The sequence below is a fragment of the Genypterus blacodes genome, unplaced genomic scaffold, assembly GCF_046128005.1.
Source record: "Genypterus blacodes isolate CSIRO-AG114 ecotype Tasmania unplaced genomic scaffold, CSIRO-AGI_Gbla_v1 ptg000030l_1, whole genome shotgun sequence".
NCBI lineage: Eukaryota > Metazoa > Chordata > Actinopteri > Ophidiiformes > Ophidiidae > Genypterus > Genypterus blacodes.
The window spans coordinates 6,117,330-6,127,585 of NW_027466843.1; the positions used below are offsets into that span (position 1 = coordinate 6,117,330).

At 40.0% G+C, this 10,256-nt stretch overlaps 2 protein-coding genes and 1 long non-coding RNA gene across 3 annotated transcripts; 1 reads left to right on the top strand and 2 right to left on the bottom strand.

Moving 5' to 3' along the window:
• LOC142994566 (uncharacterized) lies at positions 1 to 532 on the top strand. Its single transcript, XR_012961413.1, has 3 exons — positions 1 to 65; positions 188 to 226; positions 431 to 532. It is a non-coding gene; the product is annotated as an uncharacterized LOC142994566 (long non-coding RNA).
• A 1,718-nt stretch (positions 533 to 2,250) lies between these two features.
• odam (odontogenic, ameloblast associated) lies at positions 2,251 to 5,199 on the bottom strand. The gene is made up of 11 exons (XM_076145763.1): positions 5,169 to 5,199; positions 5,019 to 5,084; positions 4,420 to 4,455; positions 4,217 to 4,258; positions 3,689 to 3,952; positions 3,534 to 3,590; positions 3,293 to 3,439; positions 2,899 to 2,931; positions 2,720 to 2,803; positions 2,420 to 2,477; positions 2,251 to 2,288 (listed from the first exon to the last, which is right to left on the bottom strand). The coding sequence occupies exons 2-10, from the start codon at positions 5,076 to 5,078 to the stop codon at positions 2,442 to 2,444; spliced, it is 759 nt and encodes a 252-aa protein (XP_076001878.1). The 5' UTR covers positions 5,079 to 5,084; positions 5,169 to 5,199; the 3' UTR covers positions 2,251 to 2,288; positions 2,420 to 2,441.
• Positions 5,200 to 6,406: 1,207 nt separating this feature from the next.
• On the bottom strand, positions 6,407 to 7,531 carry scpp9 (secretory calcium-binding phosphoprotein 9). Its single transcript, XM_076145233.1, has 6 exons — positions 7,419 to 7,531; positions 7,097 to 7,171; positions 6,944 to 7,003; positions 6,774 to 6,824; positions 6,631 to 6,681; positions 6,407 to 6,544 (listed from the first exon to the last, which is right to left on the bottom strand). The coding sequence occupies exons 1-6, from the start codon at positions 7,527 to 7,529 to the stop codon at positions 6,482 to 6,484; spliced, it is 411 nt and encodes a 136-aa protein (XP_076001348.1). The 5' UTR covers positions 7,530 to 7,531; the 3' UTR covers positions 6,407 to 6,481.
• Positions 7,532 to 10,256: the final 2,725 nt, after the last annotated feature.

A 10,256-nucleotide genomic window follows, 5' to 3' on the forward strand; every position in this document is an offset into this window, starting at 1 on the left:
GTTCATCAGCAGCAATGACATACCTGTGTGTTGCAGTTCTCCTTCTGTCAGCAGTGGCTGCTCATGTAAGTATTCCTGATAATGATAAAGAGGTGACTTTAAAATACATATAAGGATGTTTGATCAGCACTTCATATTAATATTTGATTATGTTGTTGTCTGTACTTGTCCAATCTCATGTTTGCAGCTTCCTGACGATGGACCCCAGGAGGATGCAGAACTAAAGGTAATGGCAAGTGAAACAGAATTGAATGAGAGCTGCTGTTGTACATATTATACTAAATGTACCAAGTTTTTTTTTAATTGACAGAATAATTTCTTTTCATGGTATCAAGATAAATGACCAGACTCTTGAAAAGTCTGAGATGTGTAAAAGTTTGCAACTAAACAAAAGAACGGCAAACAAATGCACATGTGATTCTTCAAACAGGGCTCTGACATGGACTACATGCCTGACCAGCCTGGAGCTTCTCAGCGAGGCTCATGGTGGCGTGGAGGGAGACCCAACAGGAGACATCCCAATGGAAAGCCCGACAAGGCAAGGCTATTTGATTTATATAAAACGTGACATAATTCAAAGAAATAAAGCAGAAATAAATTATAAAGTCAGTGGAAGGATGTGGTCCCACTAGAAGGGGAAAGTGGTGTTTTAAAGCTAGGATGAAATTTAGATGAAAGCTACTTTTCTCTCTTGTGCACGTCTCTCCAGCACCCTCACAACCCCTCTGGAGAAGGTGACCGAGCTCTGTTTGATGGAATCTTCTTTGGAAACCCTCTGACCCCTGACATGGTGGTACGATGATAAATTATTAAACATCCCACCTTCACCAAGTAATAAGACAGAAACATCTTCACCCTCTGCTGTTTCTCTTGTTTTAGTGCAACAGGGTGTTTGTCCCTATTTACAAGGTAGGTCTGAAGTCTCTCACTGGCAATGTCAGATAGAAACTAAGAGGTTGACAAAATACCTTGATGAAGTCTGACAAATTTTCTAATTGAACTGTCATATGATTCCATTTCAGGCGGATAATGTGACATTTCAGGTAGGACGATGAGGAACACGTGTTTTGCATGTTACCACTGAGCACCAGTACCACTGAATATTAAATTTTGTTCTTTATTCATCTCCAGAACATCACTGGTCTGCCACTGAAGGAGGTAAAAAAAATCACACACATTTTTCACCTCATTTATATGTTTTAGGTAGGAAATATTTACTTAGACTCTGCCCCTTGCCTCTAAATATCTTGCAGGGGGAGAATGTATTTCTGCTGCCAAAGGTGAGCAACTGGAGGAACTATTTGAAGATTCATTTTCTGTATTACCTTAACTGAAGCATAGGAAGAAACAGGTCAAATCAACAGTAAATCTTAATGACTGACTGCGTCCACAGCAGGGTGGACGAGGGCATCCCCATGGAAAGGTGAGAAACATCTGCATCTTCTCGGGGCTTGTCGCCATGGTCATAGTCTGCAGTATTTGCACATTTGTTTGATTTTTGCTCCATGTTTTACAGGAAAGACATCATAGATTTCCGAGAATAGAGGTATGGACGGATTTGGTTGATTTATTAAACATACATTTTAGTCACATTTGTGATTTTTCAACAACTGCTTCATGAATTTGAATTTTGCCTTTGTTTTAATTTCAGCCGTATCTCAAGCTGTTCTACAACACAACAGCTGTGGTAACTGCATTGCATGTTTACATGATGTGACTTCTTTAAATGAGACTTCAGTACAAGTTTTCAAAAACATTCTCTTTCCCTTTTGAAGAACCAAGTCTCCCTCGAATACGGGCTTTTGAAACCTGTAAGTAATGCCATTGTCATTTTGCAAAGCCAAGACAAGCACTCAGTAGAAAGTATAATTAATGTCTGAATATATATTTGATGGAGTTGGGATAATATTTAGTACAATAACTACCTGAGATTTGGATTGTGTGATTAATATGAACTCCATTTTCAGATAAATCTCCACTGAGATTCCAAAATGAACAAGAATCTTTGTGTCATAAACAAAGGTCAGATCATCAACATCATGACACTAATTATGTTCAATTCACCCAAATGTTTGACATATTTCTTGTTGTATGTCTTCAGGACGACGCCCACAGCTGCAAGTTTCAACCACCAACTATATACTCTTGATTATATTCTTTAATGCTCTGTGTTATCATTCCTGGTTACTAAGAAACTTATCTGTGTATGACAATAAAATAAAATTCTTCAGCAATTCATTTTGACAAAGTTCTTTATTAGACATGTTGCAAAACTGTGGAGCAGATTCCTGAAAAAAAGATTAGAACAATTTCAGTTTAATGCCCCAAAATACTTCAATTTAAGCACAAATCCCATTATGTTCAGCAGGAAATGGGTTGAAATTATTGTACCAAACAGACAAATGAAAAACCTAAGTACCTTGTTATGTTTGAGGTGAAATCTAAGGCTCAAAGAGGAAGGGGAATTTGGGGTTACCCTGGAAAAACAGAGGTCACATTATTTCAGAATGTATTATCAAATAGTGTTCAAGCAGGGACCATTAGGTAGATGTGTGTGTGTGTGTGTGTGTGTGTGTGTGTGTGTGTGTGTGTGTGTGTGTGTGTGTGTGTGTGTGTGTGTGTGTGTGTGTGTGTGTGTGTGTGTGTGTGAGAGAGAGAGACAGCAAGAGAATATGTAAAGTAAAGTTTTGAGCTCAAGCCTCATTGTGCGAGGTCATACCTCATCAACCCCAGGACCGGATGTGTCTCCACGGTAGAAAGGAGTAGTGGTAGTCGACTCTTTCTGTGTCCCCAGCAGCCATGTCTGTCTCAGTCAGACACAGGAAGTTAGATATACAAATCAATGCAGCAAAGTTCTCTTTCTAACATGAATAGGTGCTAGTTATGAAGTGCACTCACATTTTCTGTTTGCAGCTTAGGCAGGTTCGCTTGCTGAAAAGCAGCGGATTACAAGTAAGCACGGAAATGTCAAAAGTATTACGCAGTAAATACAGAATTACAAAATGGATTTGAGGTGGGTTGATTTGAGCCGTCACAGTTCACTGCCAGACAGTAATGGTGTGTGGTTACTCTGTCATCATTGCACCACGCCGGCCACATCCACGCAGTCACGACTCAACACGTACAGGTCTGTAATTAGCACTAAGTCGTGTCTTTAGGTGTCATGAAGGGGTCTGCATCAGATGTTAACATCAATCCCAACAGAAACTACAAGGAACCCTAACCCTAAATTTGCAGGCTAACAATGTTGTGCTTCTGTTTCTAAATAAAAAGTACATTTGGTGTCAGTCACCTGGCGTGTTACTTGCAGAGGGAGCTGTGGTCTCTGAGTGGTTCTGTCCAGGGTTTGCTGAGGCACCACCTGCCCAATGTTTGGCTGCAGCACCGCAGGGTTCCTGGGCTGGGGGAAGCCGTAAGGCGGCACAAAGTAGGGGAAGCCCTGTAGATCACACAGCAACATGAAGTCTGCCGGGAGGACGTAGATTCAAACAAAGACTTAAATCTGCACGTCAACATGTTCCACTTGCCCGCACCTGCTGTCTGGGGAACTGAGGAAATCCATATGTTGGGTACTGGAACTGTGGAAACATCTAAAAGATTCAAGACAAATATTAATTATCAACTATTTATTATCAACAATGATAAAGTAATCACCTCATAATGTAACACACTGCACTATGCCGTTTACCTGCATGGGGTTCTGGGCCTGCTGGGGGACAATACCAGCATTAGGGTTCTGGGGAGGCCCAGTCTGATCCTGTTGGCCGTTTGGAAGAAGCACTGGTGTTAGCTGGTTGCCCTGTGTGGGGAACATCAGCTGGGGCCCCTGGGGACCAAAGGGACTTGCAAATTGAGGGTTTAAGTTCAGCACCTGAGGAGTGAGCAGCACATCAGGTTGCTGCTGCTGCAGCTGCAGCTGCTGCAACACAAACTGAGGGAGGAGTGAAGAAGCCTGGAGAAGGAGACAGGGTTTGATTCAGAACACTCAGTACAAGTTCATCTCTGATCAATTCCACATTTCAATCTTAAATTTACACCATGACGACAATGTTCCGATTTACCACCAACATTGTGCTCAGCAGCAGAAACGCTACTCTGCTTTTAACTCTGTTTGCGTAGTTTAGGGTTTGGACTGCTCAGGACTCTTGTTTGTAAATTATCACATATTGCAGCAATTGTCCACACTAACAGGACTGATTCTATATACTTCCTGTACCTGCGCTTGTCCAAGAAGAGTAAGTCCATTCAATCTCAGGATCTAAACACAAAAACAATTCAGATTGGAGCATGTTGCAGTATTTGCACACACAAAAAAGTTTGAATACATTTGAGTTATGTATACTAAAAATACACAGATTTCCAAAAAGGTAATTGTTTTTGCACATAAAGACCAACATGACTCATTTAAAACATATTTACCTCATTGCTGTTGCTTGCAATAATTCCAATCTGCACCTTCAAATACAACAAAAATTAATTGTTTATTATTGATTGAGCAACATACAACTACATCTGTCAGAGGTAATATCAAAAACAAGGCTGAGGACTCAATCACAGGGCCACAAGGATAACTGAGTTTAATGACAGAACATACACAGGGAACAAAAACAAGGGAACTCAATAGAATACAGACGCAGGACAAAAAAGGGAGAACTAAAATACAAACACAAGACTGGAAAAGGAAACAAATGCTGGAGAACAACGCTCATTAAACAAGTGACAAAACCAGAGTAACATGGAGCAGAAACACAACCAGCCAGGGAACGAAAAACAAGGAGTATATAAAGACTCAGAGTAACGAGGAAATGAGGCTCAGGTGAGGGGAACATGGAACAAAGGGAAACGAAACAAACACAGGTGAACCCAATGAGCGCCAAATCAAGGAACAGGAGGGCAGGAAGTAAGTAAAGTAAGAGGAAAACATACAGGAGCAGTATCAAAATAAAACAGGAAATTAATTCGACTGACAACAACACAGAATTTTGACAACAAGGGAGCAAAGGGAGAGAAATACTTACGGGTAGGGAGAAGCTTGTCTTTAGTAAGCAGAGCAACACGAGTACAGTTTGCATCTTCATGGTGTCCTGAAGTCAAATATGGAAGATTAGAAAAAAAGATTCCAAACCTTCTGAGCTTACATTTAACATCTTATAAAGCCGTCCTGTTACCTTCAGTCTGGTGCCTTTCTGTGCTTGTGTGTGCCTCTCTGCTCCCCTGGACCTTTTCCCTTTTTAAATTCTCTCCATGTGAGCCGTTAAAACCCGCCGCCAATCCAGCCAGACGGCGTGTGGTCAGTGTGACAGACGTGTCTCATGGCCTCGACAGACTCAGACGCTCACAACAACACGGGACAGCTGAGTGTGTTATTATTAAGGTGCAAGTCATGTCTCTAAACACCGTGACATGCATCCAGTTTGCAATAAGTTGTTTAACAAGTCGTGAATTGATTGTTGCGCCGCTTGCTTTCGCACCAAACCAGGAATCATCTTCAGTCTGGCTACATGTCAACTTATGTAAAGTTTATGTTGTGTTGACCATCGCCAGAATAGCTTTGTGCTGCGTGAGCGTAGGAGAGTGCTGACTCAATATCCTTGTGTTTTTACTGCTGAGTTTCTAAGTGCTTTGTATGATAATATTGTATCTCTTTGTATGAGAATCAAGAGGAATTTTTGCAGGTCATGATGGCGGAAAGAAATATAATCTTGGAGCTTAAAGTCAGACATTTGTCACAAGTTGTTCATCATGGGACGTATGGACAGACACAGACACATACACACACTTTTAAGTCATGGTGCTTATTTGTGAGTTTATGCTCTTAGTCTAAATCCATAATGCATCTGTCACGTTTTGCCCCAGCTTTGAGTGTTTATCTATTTTATTACTTTTGTTTCCGTTACTTTGTTATTGTAGTAATTGTAGTACTTATATTGAATCTGGCATCATGTGAGCAAACAATGGTTATTCATAAAAAAATATATAAACTTTTTTTTAAAGTTCATCTTGTTTCATCTTGTGCTTTGCTTTCTAATTTCAATAACAGAAACGTTTAACCCAACAGATTCAGAATAATACTTGTGTCATAGCTCACACAGAATGATCAGATTATTTCGATGTAGATTTTTCTAGCTCTTCTTCCTTCAGTCCAAGTTGCGTATTTTCAGGTTTTGCACTATTAAAACCAACTTAACTTATTTTGATAATGATCTTTCATTTGTAGATTTCTTACTTTGTGTCCTTTAAATGGAAGCATCCACTTATAACTCACATTGTTAAAAATTATAATAAAAATGATTTAATAAAAAATAAAAATAAACGTGTATGTGAAAGTGTATTCGTGCATGATCAAAGGGACCAAAAAGATCATCAGAATATTTATTCATTTCATTTTAAAACAGGACAGCCATATTCTGTAGTCTAGTCTAGACATATTGTGTCATATTGTGTATTATACAGTCATATTTCAGTGTTATGAGCCGTCATCTTATTCATCCTGGTGCTCTTCACTACATGGAGCTGTTGTTGTTACTTCAATAGGAGCTGGAATCTGAGGACATAAAGAAAATGAAGTGTCACTCTACATATAATATAATACACATATGTTAATATTTATGTGTATGTTAACAATGTTACCTGAGTATCCACTGTGGTCTGCAAAGTGTTGGCCTCATTCATAATGTGACGCTGGAGATTCAAAGAACAGCAGTCAGCCATGGACACACACACACACACACACACACACATACACACACACACACGCACACACTCAATCCTACCTTGAATCGTTGGATTAAGTCAGGCTGCTGCATGCCGCCACCTGGAAGGACCTGAAACAAACAACCAACAAGATGAATAATAGCTGAATATTAGATTTGTACATGAAATGGAAAATTATGTATAGAATGACTAGTATTTGTGCCAAAATAGGTATAAGGTGAAAGTTTACCATGAAAGGCTGCCGGAAAGGATTCATTCCTGTCATTTGAGGGGCTGGCATGTAAGGAAGCTGCAGGCAAATCAAACAGATCAATATGATTTCTATATGGTATCTTACTGTGCAACATAAAAGCAGTTGTAATAAGTTTGATACCACACTAACCGCATTAACAGCAGGGGCAGGAAACATGTTAGGAACTGGAGCCTGCATCGGAAAACCGCGAAAACCTGGATAAGCCTGTGGAATAGAGAGAAAATACGATTAATTCTCTGGAATCAAGTTTAGTTTTAATCACTGATTACTACTTTATCACATAATGAAGTATTGATCATGTCTAGTGGTGAAGAGAAAGGATGCCTGTATCTTCCTCTGAGAAGTTATTTTTTTATGTGCAAGTACAAGGCAGTCAATGTGAGAGCGCCCTCTTGTGGTAAAAGTACAAACAAACAAACTGAATAGAAGTGAGATCCTTTTTGTGCCTGACCTGAGCAAACTGGGGCTGCCCAAAGAGACCACCTCCACCGGCCACCATGACGGGGTTCAGGCCTCCTGCCATCATAGCAGGGTTGATTCCATTTACCATCCCTCCATTCATCCCTCCATTCATCCCTCCAATCATTCCTGCATTCATGGCTGCCAACATTCTCTGTCTCTGAATGGAGGATTTAAACAATCACCATGAAACAGTTTGGAGAATTCAAAAGAAAGAAACGTTACACGAAAGATATGAAGTCAGTCTGGGATTTTCCTACCTTTCCTGCATTGACCTGCAATATTTCAGAAAAGAGACAATAATTACAGATGAGAAATTACAGATGTGTATAAAACAACCAGTGTGCGTGCGTGCGTGCGTGCGTGCGTGCGTGCGTGCGTGCGTGCGTGCCTGCGTGTGTATTTGTCTGACTGGCTGAGTTCACTCACGTAAACCACGGTGGCAACAAATGTTGTGAGGAGAAGAAGCTTCATCTTTCTGTGTAAAACCTGTGAAAGCATTCAAAATATGTGCCCAATATTCTTACATCTATATTCATGTAGAATTAGAAGTAGAATTATACTGACATTATTAATTATACTCTCAAATTCATGTTACATACCTTGTGTTATAGCAAAGAGGACTAACTGCCCTCTGTGAAATAAGAATAGTTTTTATTGCTCCCAGAGATTATTAAGAGCCAATTAGAGAAGAGAACTCTGATTGGCTCATGTACTATATTTGTCACATTTGTCACAATACAGAGCTGCAGAATGACCTCTTCTTTTACCAGGAGACTGAAAGATCTGCAGCACAGTCAGCTGCTTCTTTTCAACGACACTTCATTCTATCCAACCATCTCCCTTTGTTCTCAATGTGTCTGAGTGACCACACGCACAATAACACAGTGATTCAGTGTCTTTGAGTGGTTTCTCAGGTAGACTGAGTGAAAACCAGCATGAAGCAGATAAATGTTGTGGCCTGTGGTCGTAGGGGCAAAGAACTGACTGAGGTTACAATGAGGCGCTTCTGTAGCCCAAAAACAAACCGTGAAAATGTGTGTGTCATACACTTTATCCCCCCGTTTGACTCATGATGAGTTGGCCTGGTCTCCAGAACAATAGTTAACCAACATTCATATGTGGAAAGCGACTTAGTATGTTTGCTGTATCTGAGCAAAATATTGTACATTTACTTAAGATATTACACTATTCCCAATACTTCTGATGGAATATATTTCACACACATACTGCATGTACTGTATACTAACACACACACACACACACACACACATATATATATACTGAATGTCCTGGTACATTCAGATATTTTCACTTTTGAACCTCAATTCTTCACAATAAAGTTCTTTTACTTTGGGGTATATTTTAAAGGTCACACTCAATCTGTTTACTTTTGCTAAACCTTTATTTCTAGAGGTGCAGTGAACATCTACATGTCATCATCATCATCATCATCATAAAAGTAAAGGTAAAAGTAATTTTTTTTTTTTTTTTTTTTTTTTCATCATCATCATCAATCTTCACAGTCTGTTGTTTTAGATAAACTCAAACTGAATTGTTAGTAGCAGCAAAATGAATTCAGGCAGATCATCAAGTCTGAGGATCACAGAAGCCCCAACATCAAAACCCTCCTCCTGTGTAAACGCTCTGAGATTCCTAAATTGACGGGAGCAGATATTTGCGTTTCAATGTTTTATCAGCACAATTTCTCAAGATGTTAGGAGCCGTGATCTTTGTTCCCAGTGTGGTTGGCTGGTTATGGTGTCACATGCTGAGGCTGTCTGGGATGTTGCTTGGGTGCTGACTTGGCAGCCACAGCAGACCAGGTAAACACTCTCTGTGGCGTCTAGGCTGGGGCTTTATATTAATTGCTGTGATTGCTTGCTATGTTCTTCTGTGTGTGTATTCGTTTTTCGCTGTGATTGCTTCAGGCAATAGTTTGCTGATTTTTCAGGCCTACAGGTTTCATTCTTTCAATTTTCTTTCAGCATTTTCACAGATTTCATGGGTTTTGGATAGAGCCAGTTTAAAATATTAAAGGTTTTCCTGCCATTGCCTATCAAAATATATTATTCTTCAGGCCCCTTATACTTTCACGCAAGTATAGAACTGTAAAGTGACAATACAGTATGACTTTACAGTACTGTTATGCTATTCAAAGGTTTGATTTGGTCTGCAGTTATATACTGTATATATATACATTCCTGAGGGTATTATCTAAATTTAGATGTTTTTGATGGAATCTGTTTTACCAGCACAAACTACTTTAGCAGACCCTTTATGTAAACAGTTTCTGAGACAGTCTGCCTCTTCCCACAGTGATAGATGTCTTCAGGATGTATGTATATGCCTCCATGTTACAGACACAAATGCAGCTCTGTGGCTATGTTGACCCACTTCAGACATCATCAGGAGTCACAACCATAAGGTGGCTGCTGGTCTAGAGATTGCTTAAGCACATGTGGGCATTTGCTCAAAATGGTTTCTGGAAGGAAACCCCTGACTAATGAATGTGACTGTATAATCAAAGGAAGATTCAAAACAAACAAACAAAACTTGATTGATTTGCTTTTATTGGTCATGAGTGATGATGACAATGAGTCTTCCTGACGTTCAGGCACTAACAGTGAGCAGTGACACAAGATCTGAACAAGAATAAACTGCATTATGCATTATCTTCAATCTCCATTCCAGATGATTCCTCCTCTTCAGTTGCCATCTCCTTCATCACTGCAGATTGTGTCTTCCTTGGATGTGCTGCCCCAGAGCGCCTGAACCTTCCTCTTCCGGCTGCTCTCCCAACTATGGCCACCTGCTGCTGGTTGATCTG